The sequence below is a fragment of the Alligator mississippiensis genome, chromosome 3, assembly GCF_030867095.1.
Source record: "Alligator mississippiensis isolate rAllMis1 chromosome 3, rAllMis1, whole genome shotgun sequence".
In the NCBI taxonomy this organism is placed as follows: domain Eukaryota; kingdom Metazoa; phylum Chordata; order Crocodylia; family Alligatoridae; genus Alligator; species Alligator mississippiensis.
The window spans coordinates 15646300-15666244 of NC_081826.1; the positions used below are offsets into that span (position 1 = coordinate 15646300).

At 47.4% G+C, this 19945-nt stretch overlaps 1 protein-coding gene across 1 annotated transcript in view; it reads left to right on the plus strand.

Moving 5' to 3' along the window:
• The first annotated feature begins 10488 nt into the window (after window positions 1-10488).
• The window catches only part of ADCY8 (adenylate cyclase 8), a 194092-nt gene continuing 184635 nt past the window's right edge, over window positions 10489-19945 (plus strand). The window contains 3 exon segments of the mRNA XM_014611460.3: window positions 10489-10920; window positions 10923-10992; window positions 10994-11621. Of these exon segments, the coding sequence (XP_014466946.2) occupies window positions 10794-10920; window positions 10923-10992; window positions 10994-11621 (825 nt within the window). The 5' untranslated portion in view covers window positions 10489-10793.

Here is a 19945-nt window from a genome sequence, read left to right on the forward strand (position 1 = left end):
AGAGCTTCTACCGAACATGGTGTAGAAATAACCATAGAGAATGGGACAAGGGCAGATATCCTACTTCTGCCTACTGTAGGTTTCTTATGCCTTTTTTGAAGTAACTAGCATGCTGAATCAGATGAACTTTGGATATGATATTGTATGGAAGTTGATAATTGCTCCCTACTAAGAATTATTCTATACATCAGCAGAAAACACATCTATCCTCTGCAAGAGAAGCCCACTGCGTTATGCTGATGAGATGTACTCTTATAATGCTCTAAGGTCTAAGCATTCCTAATCAGAACAGGAAGAGTTAAATAGAAAAAACCCATGTGCTCCTTTATATGTGTTCAGTTTATTTCAAATTACTTAGAACTTCTTGAGTCTCGCTTTCTCATATTAATTTCAGTTGCAGCTTCTCCCAACAGGACATCACTCCTACTCACTCCTTTGGATATAAAATCAAATTTAAACTACAGTCCCTCTGAAGAGTCTGACTGCCTTATGTTGGAGATTATAAATATTTCATTTGTAGTGTAGCAAGTGATGAAGTTAAAAGTTCATCTTTTTTTCTGAATTTCAGTTGCAATTAATATGGAAGTCATAGACCTTCTCTTGGAAAAGAATTCTTCTCCAAAAGGTTCCTGTGAAGCATCAAGCATTGCCTATTAGTTCTTTCATTAGTAAGGGAGTCACAGAAGTTCACCGACACAGTGGAACCACAGTAGTTCTGCTGTCTGCAAGGTTGGCAAAATTACGTTCTTTAGCAGTACAATACAGCAAAGCCCAATTTAGAGGATTGGTTTAAGGCTGGGGTGTGGTAGGTGGGGAAGATTTGTGGCTGCTAGAATTGGCTGAGGACAGAAAATCTGTTTCATGGAAGTTATGAGATTTTGAAATTCAGTTCATTTTGAATTGAAGCAAAACCCTGCATATTTTGAAATTCTCCTCAAAAGGAAATTAAAAAAAAAAATCTTTTCCAGTTAATCAAAGAACTTTGTTTCAATGGAATACTTTGTTTTGATTTTTACCTTATTTTTTATTCTATTTTATTACCATATTTCACAGTTTACGAGTCATTTGAAGCCCAATTTTTTGGGTCTTAAAAATCAACCCTGACTTATATACTGTTCCACATCAGAAAATCGGGCATGGGGCTGGGCTTGGCACTTGGCTGGTGTGGCCCCAACCCCTGCGAGCAGTGCTGCCTGGGTCATACCAGAACCTCTTGCAGGGGATGAGGCAGCACCAGTAGAGTACCGAGTCCAGCCCCATCCCTGTTCCCATCCCCTGAGAGTGGCACCAGGCTTCGCATTTGGCAGCACCACTCACAGCAGATAGGACCAGGCTCAGTGCTTGAGTGGCATGGCCCCCTTACCCTGTGAGCCTGGCACCGCGCACAGGGGACAGGGATGGAGCTGGGCTTGGCACTCAGCTGGTGCAGCCCCATCCCCTGTGAGCAGCACTGGTATGGCCTAGGAAGCGCTGCTCACAGGGGATGGGGCCACGCCAGCTGAGCGCCAAGCCCAGCTCCATCCTCATCCCCATCCCCTGCAAGCAGCACCAGGCTTGGTGCCACTCACAAGGGTTGGGGATGGGGACAGGAACAGGCTCAATGCTCAGCTGGGGATACACCACTCGCAGGGGATGGGGATAGGGACAGGGATGTGGACAGGCTCTGCACTCAGCTGGCATGGCCCCATCCCCTGCGAGCAACACCAGCAGCACCGCTCATAGAAGATGGGGCCATGACAGCCAAGCCTGGCCCTGACTCTGAAAATCCTTACCTTTCAAATCAGAAAGCCAAGGGTCAATCTATACACTGTGTCGACCTATACACTATAAAATATGGTAACAGGATACATGCTGGTGTAATGGGACCCCTACCCCATTACTGGAATGGGAAGGGGATCCATGTGTACCTGACCCTTTTCTCCTCCCTCACCACCCTCCTTTCCCACTCTTACACTTGTGTGTAAACCGGTGCATCCCTTCCCTGAACTGGGGTTCCTTCTGTTACCAGACTTAATATTAGAATTTAGGTAGTGGCACTGAATTCATGAATGCTTCAACAAGAATAGTCTGTTCTCTAAAGACAGCATTTATTGAGCACAGCAATATGAAATTTCAAGCATAAGACAAAAAAATATATATATCAGAAAAACTTTGCTGAAGCTAAGACACAGCCTAATAAGACAGCACACAACTTAGTGACAACACACAGCTTACTGTAAATGATAACACACAACTTAACCCACCTCTCCTCCTTGGGTCCCTCACCTATCTCATGTCTCTCATGGCTCTCATATCCATCAGTCTCTGTCTCTTGCCTCTTCTTAGGTATTCCAGTCTCTCACCCCTTACAGGTTTTACTTTGAAATGCAAATGTAGTCCCCTGCCTTCTTCCCCTCCCCTGCTACCTCAGGTCACACATTTAACGTGTCAGGTAGCTTCAGCCCACGCTTGTGATGACCGTGCCAGGTCTTTGCCAACACTTTGCCTGGTTTCCTTGTTCTGTGGTTCTAATTCCTCCCCCTCTCTTCTTCTCTCCTTGTGCCTTCTACCTGTGTCCTTTGGGGGCCCCAGAGGCAAACTCATAGGCAGAGGAGCCAGCAACAAGAGGCTGCTGGGTCCAGGTGCAGGCAGAACCTGATGACCCAGGGACAGAAGTAAAGGGGTGAAGTGACCCAAAGCACCTGCATATACTCAAACCTCAGGCCAGGTCTAGCTGGGAAAGCCTCTGGGGACAGAGCCTTCCTTGAGAGGTTCAAGGACTGGAGCGCAGACTACAGCAAGAGGACTCAGGAGGGAGTGAAGAGAAACCAAGGATCTGCACAGGAAGCACGCTAAATACCCCAAGCATTTTCTGCTTAGTTTTCTTTCTATTTGGAGCCTGCTACCAAAGAGGTGTGGCAAACCCCATATGGGACATTTATTTGAGCCAAGACCAGTGCTGCTTTTTTGTGTTTATCATTTTTTAGCCAGATTGTGGCTGAAGAGGCGGTGGAGGCCACTGAAAGGGAATGACTGGGGACACCCAGAACTTGAAATTCAGCTGAGTGGACAAAGGATAAGGACTTGAGTACATTTTGTGATCAACAAAGGCCAAAACTGCCTGAACTATAAGGGACTCGAGGCCTCTAGCTGCCTACATAATAGATATTGCAGGACCTGGACCCTGAGGTCGCGGGGCCTGGTGAAGCTTAGCTAAGAGTTTGTGGCCCTGAACAGTGGGTCCCAAACTAGAGGGCTCGGCTACTGTAAAAGTGGGACGAGGATGTGGGGGGTGTCACAGACCAAACAAGGGCCTGCCTCTTCAAAGCGTGCTTTGCCCTATGTGCAGCCTCACTAATTTTTACATCATGACGTGGCAGGCAAGAATACTGAATGTGGGCGAGACACCAGAGAACACAGGTACTAGGAGACCTTTGAAGAGGGGTACCTTGTAGTGGCACTCATGAGCAGCCTATGGTAGGATAATGCAGAATAAAAATGAAACAAAAATAATTTCAAATGAAAATGCTAAAATATGTTGTTCTAAAAATGGGGGCGGGGAGAGATTTCAAATGGTTTTCCCCTAAACAATTTCCAGTGGAGTTAAGCAATTTCTTGAGGTGTTTTGAGTCTGACAGAACTAGTAGAAGGTGATTCTGTGAAAGGGTTGTCTGATCAGCTCTAGTAACCATGAGGATCACAGCTCTTCAGCTCCTGTGGCCTCACCCCCACAAGTAAGAAAAATGTACGTCATCAGTGTTATTTTAGTTTAGCTGCTGCACTAGCAGACAAGAAGGATTTGTATGCCCTGTCCATAAAGTAATTCTCTATCCCAGGCACTTTATAATTCACCCACACAGAATCCAAACATTCAAACTTTTAGATTTTGTGTAATGTGGATGTGTGGGTAGACACAGGGCATGAGAGAAAATGTCATCAGAAAAGTTGTTTTGTGTGTGTGTGTGTGTGTGTGTGTGTGTGTATTTATATACCCGTATATACGTATATGTATAGATATGCTCCAATATAAACTAAAATAAAAAAGTTAAATGTATAGTCTGTTAAATCAAGGCTGGCTTTGCCCATTCATTGTATGGCTGGCTGAACTAAAGATTTCTTACCCAACTTATGGTATCACTGAGGCATGTAATCATTTGGCTCTGTTGACCACAATTTTTAAAACAATCCATTGATATTTTCATTGCACTGAAAAGAATCATCTGTTAACTCTAGTAGATTCTGACGGTGTTTGTCATCTATTAAACCACGTGTCCTTGTTCTCCTTACTTCTGATCTCACATGCTTTCTCTTTTCTTCCATCACAGCTTTCATTAATCAGCCTGAGTAGTTTTACCAGCCTGATTTACAATTTTTAATCAATGCCCTTAGCCTGCTGACATACAGATATCATACAGAGATATTCATTTGTTTGAGGAAAAGGCAGGTTTTAATAAGGGCAAATCAATCAATATCAGACATTCTAATTTATGTCTATTATCACTAATTTGTTGCTGGGGAAAAAACAAAGAAGGGTGTTGCTAGAAAAGTGGGTAATGTGGAAATGCAAAGCTAATATGTTCATATTACATTGCTGCTAAAGTAACTGTGATTTCAAATTCCATGTGTGAGTGACTAAGTGGGTGGATAGGTTATATATTATTTACTCATTCCCTAGTCTATTTAACAATTAAATGTAATCTACATTTGGTTTGAAGTAAAACAGAATTACAGCACCAATAATCTATAAAACAGGGTGGCATTTAAAAGCTACCCTTCTTGACGTATCCCAGAATGACTTCCAAGTCATATAGCCAAGTTTGCAATTCTTATGTAAGCAGTTCCATGAGAGTTAATGAAATTATTCAGATAAGAACAGACTACTTCCATGATGAACTGTTGCAACATCAGGCCCTAAATGTTGCAACATCAGGCACACACTTCTTGGTATGACAGGAACCACATGGTACACAATAACAACAAATGGAAAATTTTGGCTGAACAAAACCCTTGGTGTCCAAAGAGAAAAAAAAACCCCACAATCTTTTCAGTATTCAAACAGAGCTGACAAAACCATGAACTTCTTAGCTGTCATACAAACTAAACAATGAAGTGACAAAAAGCGCATGGTTATTAACAGAGGCCCAGATCTCAAGGCCCCTGACTTCAACATAACTCAAATAAATAACTGCAGTGTGGGCTCAGATCCATAACGATCACAATTCTTCCAGGTGCCTGCAAGTCTTATCAACTTCATTAATAAGTGTACCTGATTGTCACTGCTGAGGTTAAGGCCCGTAAATATTTGCAATGAGTGAATATATAAGCTATTAACTATGCCATCTGTCATACATCTAGGACTAGGAAACACACTGTGATAATCTAAATGAGAGAGCTTTCACTCCCACAGAGGGATGATGAAGGCTTTGCTCCAAAATGTGTTCTCCTTACTCATGTGAATAATGCTACTAACATCGGTGTGTCACTTGGCTCTTTCATCACTGAATAGGAGTCTGGTTTTACTCTTATTAAAATAGGTGATAAGACTCTCATTGACTTCAGCATAAAGAGAGTGTGGCCCACATGTTGTGACCGATAGCTATAACAGCATTAGAGAACATATAGCTTCTTATCTTGCTCTCGTGTCTTGTAGTTTTTGAACTGGTAAAATGCATGTCTTGAAACTATTTGATATTCTGCACCCTTTTTCTTTGTTAAAATATTAAGCAATTTTTTTTATTTACAGCTGAGCAGGCTTAATACATTAGGTGCCTATGTTTTCAGGCATGATTAGCAATCACAATCCTTATGGACAAGATTTTGATGCTGCTGTTCTGATTAACACTTTCATTCCTAAGTGGTTCCAAGGATTTTATAGGGGTTAGTCACTGAGCAAGGTATTTCCCAGTCTGACAAAGCGGGAGGCATTCTGTTCCTATCACAGTACCAATAATAATGTTGGTGTACCCATTATTTCATTCCTCCCACCCCATGTCACTGTTCTTCCATACTTTCCTGCAATGATTTGCCATCGCATTCATCTAGCCACCACACTGCTCATCCAGCCTCTTTGCAGTAAGGACTATCTAGTGCTCTATGTCTGTGAAGTGCCAGCCTACTATACTTAGTACCAGGCCTGAAAGTAGAGTCTGGATCTGATTATAATACAAATAATATTAATAGTAATCCAAAAGCTGTAGTGGACAAGCAATGCAATCACACAATGCAAAGCATGGGTGGATAGTAAATTCCTGTAAGACCTAGGCTTTGCTTATGACACATTGCACCACTGAATGGCACCTTCAAAACCCTACCATCATACAGACAACCTATCAAAAGTGGCAGGTAAAACAGGATTCAAATGCAGTTCTGTCCAAATAAACCTGTCTTTGAAACCCAGGTATTAAGTCATTGCTTCACATTAGAAAGAAGAAAATTAACAGTTCACCAACATGGGCAGCACCATGTGAGCCAATGGAGACTTCAAGTAGGAAGTGACACCAAATATAGCAAATGCATCCACTAAATGTAACACATATGGAAGTCTAAGCTCTACAGTACCAGAACAAAACTGAGCATGTTCAGCTTCTCAGCCAAAAACCTGAGGCAGAGTGCTAATGTACAGCTATGAGAACTGGACATCCACTGACCTGTCAGACTAGATGCCTTTAAAAACAAGTTCTTACAAAAGATTCAGAGCATTTGATCAACAACTAAGAGATCTGAAAAACTACCAACTAGTTATTCATCTCTAACCGAATCAGAAGAAAGCATTTGACATATTGGGGGGAGGCACTCCAACTGCCAATCTACAGACTCCTACACGAAGCACTCAAGTGGAAACCAACTGGTGTGAGGAAATGAAGGTGCCAGCAAAAAGCTCTAAGTGCCCTTAGCAGTGAGGGCACAGGGCAACACCAGAGAGGAGGTGGAAAAGGCAGCAAATAACAGAGGACTAAAAGAGGCAAATGCTGCTGTGCAAATGCTGGCATAGGAAGAGTGAATTTGTTTAACTCCATCCTAAACAGCTGCTTGTACTCTGTGATAAGTGAATTTGATACATATGAGGAGAGGAGAATCTGCTAAAGGCTAGATCACCTACACATTAGGCACAGTAATGCCTATCTTTCAAGCAATTGGCCTGCCATATGGAAACCATAACCCTCTTGGGTCTCTCTGCTCACTCTACAATACATGGAGATAGTTAGATCCCTCACAATTAGATCCAAAAGAACCAGCACACTGCTCAAGATGTTGCTTCAAGTCCATAAGGGATTGCTGAAGAGTGGGGTGAGTTTGTTCTTTGGATGCCTCACTCCAAACTGTGAGGAGATACTTGAGTATGCTGAGGATGCATGGCCCTAAGCCCTTTCCTGAAGGCAGGGACCTACACAAAGTCTGTCAAAGAACTGAGAAAGGCTCAAACTTGCCATTTAAAATCTAGCTGCCAGGCAAGGAGGTGTCAGTAGCAGTGCCTCTGTTTTATGATAATGTTGCTGAGTACAGCATTCATCCAAAGGGTGGCAAACCTGGTTCAATTCCATCCTTGTCCTGGTAGCATCCAAACCCATGTGTCCCACTGCAGTGCCCAAACCCATGTGTCCCACTGCAGTGCCCAAACCCATGTGTCCCACTGCAGTGCCATAACCATATGGCTACAGGGTAGTCTGCGGGTGGATGTTAGGGGAGGCAACATCCATCCCTCCTCTTGAAGCTGTTTCACCGAGCAGAAAAGAATTCAGGAGTCACTGGGGTGGAGAGAGGAGCATGACTATCTCTGTGGTTGGGCTGCTCACCTGGACAGCCCTGGCTGAGCGAGGGATTTCAGAATGGCAGTTCTGGGTGTGGGCACCAATATGCTGCTCAAGACCCACTTTAGGCACTTTAAAACTAGCAAAAGGAAGTTCTTTTTCACAAAGCAAGTCATTGAAGTGTGGAACTCAGCACTACTAGGAGTGGTGGAAGCTGCCAGTTTATCCAAATTGAAAAAGGGATTGGACAAATGCTTGGAGGAAACGGGCATCGGTAGTGATTGAGCATGGGAGTTGGAGCACTGCCTCTGAACCAGAGCTTCCTGGACCTTCAATGCTGGGGGCTGCAAGTGAGAGAGGAAGAGCGGGATGAAGAAAACCCTGGTCATTCCCTGTTCACTCTGCCTTTCAGCATCCACTGTGTGCCACAGGAGACAGGGCAAGATGTATAATCTGACCCAGTAAATGGCAGTTCTTATTTTCTAGTTCTGACATTCTAGGCCCTTTTTCATATCTGGCTCTTAGGCCCCTGCTACAGATCATGCATTATGCAATTAACTGGTTCATCCAGCAATAAGTTTAGCTGAGCCCACCTGCAAAGCAGTTACCACAGGATAAAAATGATTCTCCAGCCATAAAAAGAGCCAACCAGCTATAAAGTTAGTACTTGAAAATGTGTAACAATTCTATAGCCGGTTTCTATCCAGCTTTAAATTGAAGTGTAGCAGGGCCCATGGCCCCCTGCTACACTTTTCACAATTGTTTGGTTAATTGAGCAATAGATTTAAATTGTCCCCACCTGCAAGGCAGCTATCACAGGATCAAAATGACTCTCCAGCACTCAAGTGAGTGCTTCAGAAGCTTAACTGGGGGTAGGTTGTAGCTGTGTTGGTCTCAGGACATAGGCAGACAAGGGTCTTTGGGTAAATCCAATATCTTTTATTAGATCAATTCAAATAGTTAGAAAAATTCTTCTTTGCAAGCTTTTGGGTTCAAGCACCCTTGGTCAGGCTGAGGAAGTCACCTGCTGATGCTTCCTCAACCTGATAAAGGGTGTTTGTACCCAAAAGCTTGCAACAAAGAATTTTTCCAGTGAGTTGAGTTAGTCTAATAAAAGATATCAGATTTGACCAAAGAAACTGGTCTGCTTCCAAATGTTGCACACGTTTGTTTCAGGGATGCATTTGGTAGCTGTGTTGGTCTGGGACAAGAAGAAATGCAAAAATCCTGATCCAGGGAAGCGGCACCGCTGCTGTGAGCCACCCTGCTGAACAGGGCCCGCACCCTGGGAGTGGCCGGCACTGCCCCATTCCCTGCCCCCACGCAGTTCAGAAATTATACCTTTTATTAGGCCTTGGTTCAGAAATGATACCTTTTATTAGACAACTAGGAAATGGCAAGAATCATTTTTGCACACAGGAAGCTGGAGATGGAAATCTGTCCCTCTGAGTCCATGAGTGTCTTTGCAAAAATTATAGGGGTGTAGGTTGTAGGTGTGTTGGTCAAAGGACATAGACAGACAAGGTTCTTTAGATGAATCTGATACCTTTTATTAGACCAACTTAAATAGCTGGGGAAAAAAATTAGCAAGCTTTCAGGTTTCACCCACTGACTCCGCAATTTACATCTTCACTGACTGCCTGTCTTGCATGCAGACCAGCCTAGCCTCTGGCTGCTTTATTTTTCATTCCATCCAGGAAGAGCATGCATCAACTGCAGAGGCTTCCTTAGCCTGACGAAAGGTTTTTAAACTTGAAACCTTGTTAAAAAAATGTTCCCCAACTATATAAGTTAGTCTAATAAAAGATATCAGATTTATCCAAAGAACCTTGTTTGCAAAAGTGAAGTTTATTTCCTACCTATGGGGACTTTTAATAATTAATTTTCCCTGAGCCTGACAAAGGGCCTGAAAACGTACAGAAAAGGATTGGGGGGGGGGGGGGGGATTTCCTAGTTGATCTAATAAAAGGTCTGATTTCTGAACCAAGAGTTTTCATAGATTCATAGATTGTCAGGGGCTGGAAGGGACCTTGCAGATCATCAGGTCCAGCCCTCCCCCCGCAGGAAGACAACTGGGGTGAGGTGACCCCAGCGAGGTGACCAGTCTCCTCTTGAAAATCAAACCATCGGGGTAGGTGACTGTCCCACCACTGGAGGGAGCTTATGCCACAGTCTGGACACCTTGACTATGAAGGAGTTTGATCCTAGCCGGGGTCATTTGACCCCAGCATTCATTCCTGCCCCTGGCAGGGCGTCGGACTTGATGATCTGCTCAGGTCCCTTCCGACCCTACCAACTATGAAGGAGTCTGAAGCCTGCAGCAGCCCTCCAGCACTTTATATCCATTGCTCCTGGTCTTCCCCAGGGGTGCCCTAGTGTCCACCCGATGCACTCCTCTGATACGTCGCTATCAAGTCCCCTCTCAATTCTCTTCTTGAGGCTAAAGAGCCCCAGGTCTACAGTCTGGAGCAGTTTCCAGCCAGCTTGGAGCCCAGCCCGGGAAGCGGCAGGCTCCACGTGCTGGCTTGTGCGCGGCGCTGCAGCCGTGGCGGGACGCAGCGAACGTGTGTGCGGGGCGGGGCGGGTGGGGGCGGCTGGAAGCGCTGCCCCGGGCCGCCCCCTGCCGGCACCGCCCGCGCGGGCACCGGGGAGCGGCTCCAGCCGCTTCTGCTTTAAGTGGCCGGGAGGGGAGCGCGGTGCCGGGCCTGACGTCAGCGGGCATCAGCTGACCGCGGGGCTCTGCCTCTCCCGGCGGCGGCGGCACTAGCAGCGGCGGCGGCGGCGGCGGCGGTGCCGGGCGGCTGCTCCTGCTCGCGCGCGCGCGGCCCACGGGCGGCGCCGCCCCGTCGCGGGGCTGCAGCGGGGGGCGCGGTGAGGCCCGCCCCGCCGGACATGGCCCGAGCCCCGGGGGCGGCCCGCGCTGCCCCGGCCCCGGCCCCCGCCCCCGCGCGGCCGCCCGCGGGGCTCGCCGCGCCGCGCCCCTCCACGCGCCCGGCGGCGCGGGGTGCCCGCGGGCTGCGGAGCCTGCCGAGCCGCCGGGCCCGCGGCCGCGCCCGAGCCTGAGGCATGGAGCTGTCCGAGGTGCGCTGCCTGGGCGCCAGCCCGGAGCCCTACACGCTGCCCCGCAGCCCCGCGCGGCCGCGGCGCCTGCTGTGGCAGACGGCCGTGCGCCACATCACGGAGCAGCGCTTCCTGCAGGAGCGCGAGCAGGAGCGGGCGCGGGCGCGGGGCCCCGACGAGGCGGCCCGCAAGGCCGAGCGCCACAACAACGGCGGCCCCCGCGTGTTCCCGGAGCGCGGCGGTGCGGGCGCGGGCGCGGGCGCGGGGCTGGACGGCGCGCCCAGCCACTCCGACTTCTTCGTGCGCTGGGGCGCGGCGTACCGCGGGGTCATCTTCCCCACGCTGCGCACCGCCTTCAAGTCGCGGGACCTGGAGCGCCTCTACCAGCGCTACTTCCTGGGCCAGCGCCGCAAGTCCGAGGTGGTGGTCAACGTGCTGGACGTGCTGACCAAGCTGACGCTGCTGCTGCTGCACCTGGGGCTGGCGGCCGCGCCCATGGAGCCCGTCAAGGGCACGCTGCTGGGCTTCTTCACCGGCGTCGAGGTGGTGATCTGTGCCTTAGTGGTGGTGCGCAAGGACACCACGTCGCACACCTACCTGCAGTACAGCGGCCTGCTCACCTGGCTGGCCATGGCCACGCAGATCCTGGCCGCCGGCCTGGGCTGCGGGCTGCTGGGCGACGGCATCGGCTACGTGCTCTTCACCCTCTTCGCCACCTACGGCATGCTGCCGCTGCCCCTCACCTGGGCCATCCTGGCCGGGATGCTCGCCTCCCTGCTGCAGCTCGGCATGCACGCCCTGCTCCCCCGCCTGCCGCCCGCCTCCGTCAACCAGGTACCGGGCTCCGCGCGGGGCGCCGCGGATCCGCTCCCGGGGCTGGGAAGGGATTGGACAAGGGGGGGTTAAGCAGGAGTTGATGAGGGGTTGATAAGAGTTTGATAAGGGCGTGAAGGGGTCGGATGAGTTGGTAGGGGGTCTAGAAGGGGGTTGATTCGGGTTTCATAAGGGGGTCGATAAGGGAGTTGAGTGGGTTTAGATAAGGAGTTGATAGGGCGGTTGATAATGGGGTTGATAAGGAGATGATAAGAGTTTGATAAGGGACGAAGGGGTTAGTAAGTTGACAAGGAGGTTGATAAAGGTTTGGTAGGGGGTCTATAAGGGGGTTAAGTTGGTTTGATAAGGAGTTGATGGGGGGGTTGATAAGGAGTTGATAAAAGTTTGATAAGGGGATGAAAGGATTTGATAAGCCGATAGGGGTGTGATAAAAGTTTGATAGGAGTCTATAAGGGGGTTGATAAGCGTTTGATAAGGGAGTTAAGTGGGCTTGATAAGGAGTTGATAGAGGGGTTGATAAAGGAGTTGATAATAGTTTGCTAAGGGAGCTAACTCTTAACTCCCTTATCAAACTCTGATCAACTCCCTTGATAAGGGTTTGTTAAGGGAGTGGAGGGGGGTTGATGAGTAGTTGATAACGACCTAATAAGGGGCTAAGGGAAGTCCCTAAGAGGGGCTTGGTAAGGAGTTGATGGGGGGTTGATGAGGGGGTTAAAGGGGTTTGATAGATGGGGGGTTGATGAGGGGGTTAAAGGGGTTTGATAAATGTTTCATAAGAAGTTGCTAAGGGTCTCCAAAATACTGCACGGCGACGAGAAAGTCCGGAGGATTCATCCTCTCCTGTCTCGCAAAACGAGAATCGGGGCCAAGGCACGAACTAGTGCACAAGTAGCCCCGGGCAGCGCAGCAGGGTGGTGACAGACGTGGTGGCAGCGGGCAGGTTAACTCGGCTCAGAAAAGGGGCTGGGCAAATACCTGGAGGAGCGGGGGGGCATCGGTAGGTACTGAGCAGGGCAGTGAGGGGCCCGGCCTCTGAATGAGGACGTCCTAGACCCTAAACGCTGGAGGCAGCAAGGGGGGGAGGGGGGGACCGTGGTCACTGCCTCTCAGCATTCACTGTCTGCCCCGGTGTGACACAGGACACTGTGCAAGGAGGGTCTACGTCTGACCCAGGACAAGGCAGCTCTTGTGTCCATTCACCCCTGCATGTGGAGAGCCAGGGGGCCATTGGGGGAAAGTGCTGTAGGAAAGTCAGAGAAAGTGTGTGAGAGGGTAATGAAATATGATCTCCAAGCCCTGCAAAGCGCGGGGAGATGCCCCCTGGCTCCGCGGGGCTTGGGCAGGCTCCAGAAGGGGGTTGCTCTTCACGATGGGAGTGGAAAGAGCAAACAGGATGGTCCTGGGCACTTGAGGGCAGGAGCCCGGCGGGCACGAGCCTGGGTAGGGAAGGAGCCTGGGCTGTGCAGGGCTGGGTGGGGCAGGCAAGGGAGGAAAGCCAGAGGAAAGAAGTTAACTTCGCGCTCTCCTTGCTCCTCTCACCTCCCCCTGCAAACACTGACGCACTAAACCTCCCAAGAAGCGGCGAGATTTCTTCCTCTGTCTCCCATTCAGGAGGCATCCGTGCAGAGTAACTTGGCCCTTCAAGGTCCATCGCTCCTCTGCCCCCTGCCCCTTCCTACGCTGCCACGGCTCGGTGCCCCCAGCCCTGCAGCTCGGCTGATCTGGCTGCACGGGAGAGCGGGGGCAGGTCACCCCAGCCAAAGGAAAACACAATCTCAGTGTCCTTTCCAATCTAGCCTCCTTGGGGTCTTCTGCTGTTGCCACGTCCTTGGTGGCTGGAAGAAATGTGCACTAGGAGTTTGGACGGGGTTGATCTCATGCCAGTCGGTTGCCTCCACTACAGCCGTGCCGGTGTCCCTGCCAGCTGCGGCTCTTCCACAGCCCCGTGTGCCCGGCTGCTGTATGCACATGTCGGACCTTGGTCTCCGGGCGGGGGGCGCAAATACTGATCGCTGCCAGCTGTGATGCCCGGTTGCCCCTCTGCTTGTCAATAGCCAGGGCTGCAGATGAGTTAGGTACAGCAGGCACGCTGTGTGTGTGTGTGTGTGTTAGATACAGCAGGCACCGTGTGTGCTCATGTGTGTATGCATGTGCGTGTGTGTATGTTAGATACAGCAGGCACCGTGTGTGGGTGCGTGTGTGTGTATGCATGTGTTAGATACAGCAGGCATCGTGTGTGTATGCATGTGTGTGCGTGTATGTTAGATACAGCAGGCACCGTGTGTGGGTGCGTGTGTGTGTATGCATGTGTTAGATACAGCAGGCATCGTGTGTGTGTGTGTGTGTGTGTGAGAAAGAGAGAGAGAGATTTGGGCATGCGGTAATTATCCTCTAGGTAGAGTCTTTGCTACATGAACTTCTTTATTCATGAACTCCAATATTCCCTGTTTTAAAATCCCATTGCAATGCAGATCCGGCAATAGAAAAGCAGCCGCCAAGGGTTAAAAGTCTCGTGGTGGAAGCTAATTGTTCAATGCACTTCCATGATTTTGCTGTCGTGGTCAGGAGTGAGGCCGTGCCGTCTCGCCAGCGCGTGGCTCGCCGTGCCGGGGGCGAGGCGGGCGGTGGCGGGGACGCGGCTGCCCCGGCTCGCTGCTCGCTGCGCGGCCGGGACGGGGATGGACCCGCTGAACCTCCCTCGGGGCCGCCCTGCTCCACACAAGATCATCTGCACTGGGAGCGAAGCACGCGGGGCCACTTACGGGTCCTTCCACAGTGCACTTGGGTTGATTTACAGCAGGGTGTCGCCTTAACAGAACCAGCCATCAAAACTGTCAAATTAGAAATCTCAATTCCTTCTTTAGCCTCGACTCCCCCCCTCCTGCTACTGGGAAGGGCATATTTAGCATCCCCCCCCCCCTTCCTATTTAAGAAATGATAGATAACAGAGACTTATCCTCACTCTCTCCACCCATCGCCCCCCCCCGCATGGCGCTCCCGGCCCGGCGGGACTCGGGCGGCTGCACCGGGCGCTCTCCCCGGGCTCCGGGTGCTGAAACGCCGCGGGCTTGGTTTTGGTTCCCCAGCATTTACATTTGGCTCCCTCCAGTGGTCGGTCCCTAGTTGCGGAGTTTCGTTACCTATTCCACAGGCTCCCACTCCCCTGCCAGTCAAGCCGGGAGCTCAGGGTCCAGCAAGGCTAAGCTCCCCGAGAAATAAACGCTCAGGGAGCCGGGTGGACTCAGCGGCTCCCAGCATTGGGCTCTCTGTGTAACACCTTTTGGGACAAGGTGTCTGGTGCAGCAAATGCAATGAGACAAGGGCTGGGGATTCAGTTGACATGCTCTGCCTTGTTGATTTCTTACGTGGCAATGAGGAGGAACACGAAGCCTTGTAAACAGGATTCATTATATAAGGACGGCATATTATAAAGTGCTGGTGATGTGATAGCTGCTCGTGCATGTAATTTAGAACGAACTCCCTTTTTCTTGTGTGCGCCTTACGTGTTAGATGCCTGTCTCAAGATATGGGAAGACGTGGCCTCATAAGATTACTTTGAAAAGTGACAGCATTTTCTGTATGAGCTTCTCCAAGCATTTTAAAATCATGCTGCGCTTATAACATTGCTGAGAGCTCAGTAAATCTCTTTTTACATGTGGGCACAGACAGTTACAATGACATACCCAAGGTCATACCCAAATCTGTGCAGTCCCCAATTCTCTGGATCTTCCAGACAAATACACCCCCTTCCCTACACACACAGCCCCCCCCCCCCCCCAAGGGTTGGATTTTTCTTTCATAAAAACTTGTAAATAAAAGATTCAGTGACCGCTAACAGAAACTGTAATAATGTTGCTTTCTGGATACACAGAAAGCCCAAACCTCATCCAACCTTAGGTTAGATGCACAAATTAAGAACATGCAAAAAAGGAAAAAGTTAGAGGATGACATTCTGGCCCCACTGAAATCAATGCAAGTTTTTCCACTAATTTCAGTGGGGTCAGCATTTCATATGGAGACCATATGAGGTGAAGTACTGAACCCAACAGAGTTCTTTTCAGTGGAGCTAGTTCATGTTCTTTTCCATGCAGCTAATGGGTCTGATTCTCCCTTGAGTCCTACTGCTGTAAATCAGGAGTAACTCCATCAAAATCAAAGGAGGTAAAATTGAGCGAGTGAGGAGAAATCCTAGTGTGCCGTGCGTTCTGTTATCTCTGTTGCTCTTGCTTAATTTTAGTTTTCACTGGGAAAGGTGCTTGTGTACAATTGAACATCTTCAGTTCTGTTCTGCTGTAGCTATTTGATTGTTCTTGTTACTGAAAGAATACATTGCAATGAAGATAAATAATGCCTGAGCTCCACATTTTTTTTCCAGTAGTTGCTGTTGAGGGATTGTTATATAGAATTTCCCTTCACCGCTTCTTCAAAATTAGATTTAATCATAATTCTCAAGGGAGAAAAAAAAGTGAAGGAGAGAGACTGACTTGAAATTAGAAATAAAATAAAGAAAACAAAATTAGATTTACTGAAGCCAATTCTGCAAGGAGTCTAACACCTATTGAAAGGTATGGACAAATCATAGCCCCCATTCATTTCAAGTAGGAACGCTGAGAAATTTATGGCAATGTATTCGCCAGGGTCAGACCTAAACAGTGTCTAATGTGATAGCCCAGGTAAAGGCAGATGAACATTTTGTAAATAGAGGAATAAGGAATTCAAGCTCAAAGTCCTTGTCAGACACAATGCTTATTTTTATCTGCATGTTATTTTACATTGCCAGCTAGTGGGCTATGACATTTCAACAAATGAAAGTTCCTGGGTGAATGCTGTTTATTAATGTTTTCCCCTCAGTGGGATTATAGAATTTTGCTGTTCCTATAAATTTTGAATTAGATTTTGTTTCAGGTATTTAGAGAGAAATAAACAAGTCACTGCATTGTATAGTTATATAATATAGGCGGATGGTAACATAGACATGATTTTTTTCTTACAATCTGGGAATTATGTAAGCTACATGCTTAACCTGGATTTTATTGTTCTATTTGAGCAACTTTCACTCATGTGAGTAAATCTTATTCAAATCAATTGACCTACTCATGTGAGTAATATCTACTGGAATAATCAATGATTGGGAGGATCAAACCCTGTATTGCAACATTAAACTGGACCTTTAAAGTGTTTTGACATAAGCAACCTTTAAAGAGGCACTATCAGGTAAAACCTGAGATGTTTATCCTTTTAATTAATACCTGTCTTTCAGAAGGCAGGCAGGCAGTTCTTTATATTTATTTGGTTGTTCCTCCCACCCCCAAACATATTCTATAGTTGCTTTTTATTTAAAAAGAAAAAAAAACAAATGGCAGCTCCCCAGAACTGTTGAGGAACCCTAAAATAATAAACGGGTCTGTGTCAGTGATAACAGTAAATAGATTTTATAAGCAGGCTTTGGGTTCATTATTTCCAAAAAGTTCTTGTGGATACCAGTATGTGAATATATGTTTCTTAAAAAATATTCTACCAAATACTTTGAAACTACGCTTGAACATAATCTCCTACTGAAAATATTTTAAAGAATAATTTCTATAGGAGAGTTTACTATTAATTTTACTGCCTATTTAACTGGGGCCAAAGGGTGGAGGTGTCATGTAAACTGGGTTTATTTAGACTGGATTATGAACTCATTTCTTTTTATATCTTGAACCATCACCTGACTGATAACAGTGGGTCAAAGCATAATTAGATTAGAATTGGATCTACTTTCTCTGAAGCAGTTGCAATTATGTTTTACTAAAGTAAGACAATACAGTTGTTGTATTTACAATTTGCTGATTAACTGCAGTTCGAACGTTCATAAAAATATGGAGGAATTTAAGCAGAAGTCTATTAAACATATTTTTTCACTGAGTTTCAGACTAGACTTGGTGTATTTACTCACAATAGAGGTTGCTATGACTGCTTGGGTGTGACATTTGACTGTTGTCATAATAATCCTCCATGATAGGGTTTTTTTTCATGATTCAAACTGAGGGGTTTGGGGAGCTGATGTGCTATTTTGGCCAAAATAGTCATCCTCCAACAAAAAGTATCCATGTGCTTTTAGAAATAGATTAAATTGGCGTGTTCCTTCTTCAGCCTGACGGTCAGTGAAGAAGTAAGATCCCATCCTGCTTCACTTGCTCCTCTTAATAACTTTGCTCAGAATGTGATTTGGCCATGAAATGGAAGGGGAAAATCAAGGACCATTCAACCAATACTTCCTCCCTTAGCAAATTAGTGGAACAGAGACCCAGAGGATGGAAAGGGGGAAGAGTTCTCACTGCACCCCCCTCAAAATCACAATAGTGGACTAGATACAAAGCAGGAATAAGCTGCACCATTGAAGAGGGTCAAATATTAAAAAGAAAAAACAAAAGGAATCAAGACATCTCAGCTGCACTCAGATGGGATTTTGGCACCTAAACCCAGAATTGCAATAATGAAAACTCCCACACAGCTGTTGCCTTTCGGGGGGGGGGAGGGGACCAAAAATCTCTGAGCATCTAGTTCTTGATGTTAAAGTTTTTCAGGGTCCTAAAATTCCATTTCTCTTCATGCCTCAAAGTATCTTGGCCATGACAACTCAGTGCATATCTCACGCCTAAACCCAGCTAGGCTCCATAAAGCAGACATTTCTTTAATCTAAGGAGCTTGACCCCCAGTAGGTGCTCTCAGAGCAGGCTTAATAGATTGGGTTCCATGGAAAATACAGTGGCACATGGCACTTTTTGGAAAAGGTAAGCAAAGGAAGAGGAGATGCTGCCTCTATCCCCTCCTTGCAACAAGTCAGTAGCCAGAGCACTCCGAGGTAGGAAGCCAGGTTCAGTGTCCTTAGCCTAAGGGAATTCAAACCCATGTTCAGCAGCTTCCAGGAGAGTGCCCTAACCACTGCGTTATAGGCTGGTTTGGAAGAAGGAGCCACTCTTTACCCCAACACAGAAGTTGTGCTGTTGTACAGAAAGCAATTCAAGATTCACTGGGCAAAAGGGACAGAGAATGCGTAGTGGTTGGGGCATGCATGCTCAGAGGACAAGATTGGATCCTAGGGTATAGCCCTTTCTTCAAAGAGTGTTTTAGTGTTTTATCCAGTGAGTTAACAGGCATTCAGTCATCCCTTCAGCTGAGCGCCTGAACCACTAAGCTATGGAGTCATGCTTTCGGTCATTCCTTGTCTTTCTCCCCCAGAGAAACTTTTCTTCTTCTCTTCAAAGAGGCAGAGCTTCAACAGGATGGGTGAATAATATTTTCTCTCAATACCAAACCACTGTACAGAATAGCCTATAGCCTGGTGATTAAGGTCTTTTCCTAGAGGAGTGGAAGAATATGCATGTTTGAACCCTTTTGGGCAGGCAAGGGAATTGAACTGAGGTCTCCTATATCCTGATGAGTGCTCCTATCACTGAACTAGTGCATAAAAAGGCTCCCCTCCCATGGGTATACAAAAGGGCAAGGGGCAGGGGCTGTGAGTCCCCAGCAAAAAGTTTCCCCTAATGCTGTGTAAAGTACCTAAACCCAGAAGGGAGACACAATATTGAACATATCCTTGTCTTCTGTGTTTCCTTTTGACTGTAGAAGGCTCCAGGTTTTAGTGTGCTGTTTGTTCTGAATCCCATCTTAAGGAACCTAACACTATACCTTGAAAAGGAAGCCTGAGTGCTTAATTCAGGGCTGCAAAGACCAGTCTGGGAACCAGGCACCTAAACCTTCATGAGTTCAGGGATGATCCTGCCTTGAGCTGGTGGATTGGACTAGAGGTCCCTCCTGAGGTCCTTTCCAGCCCTACTTTTCTCTGATTTTGGAAAGTTAACTCATTGTAGTGCTCAGTATTACAATATCTGAATCTCTCTTCAGATTTAGACCTTGTCTTTCCTCCAGTGCAGAAGAGAACAGCTCTATGACTTATTTGATCAGCTCCCGGTGCAGTGCACCTATGCACTGCCTCTAAATCAGGGCAGATAGTCGTGTTACAATCAAGACCCGGGTTAGAGACAGGCATGCAAAATGTGCCAGTTATTTGTTCAATAAATAGTTGATCATTTAGGGCTAGATGCTGATCAGCATGCATGTAAACCAGGAGTAAATTAGAAGTATAGTATATTAGTAAATTAGCCTTCTGGTATAGAAGGCTTGAGTCAGGGAGCTATTGAGCACTCACCATGCCCATTGGCTTGTGATGCTCAGCATCTTTTGTTGTTAAGACCAAGGTGGTCTTGCTAGGTGCTAAATGAGTAGAAAGCATTTAGCAGCTCTCATTATACTCGTAATACAAAATCCAGTGACGTTAATGG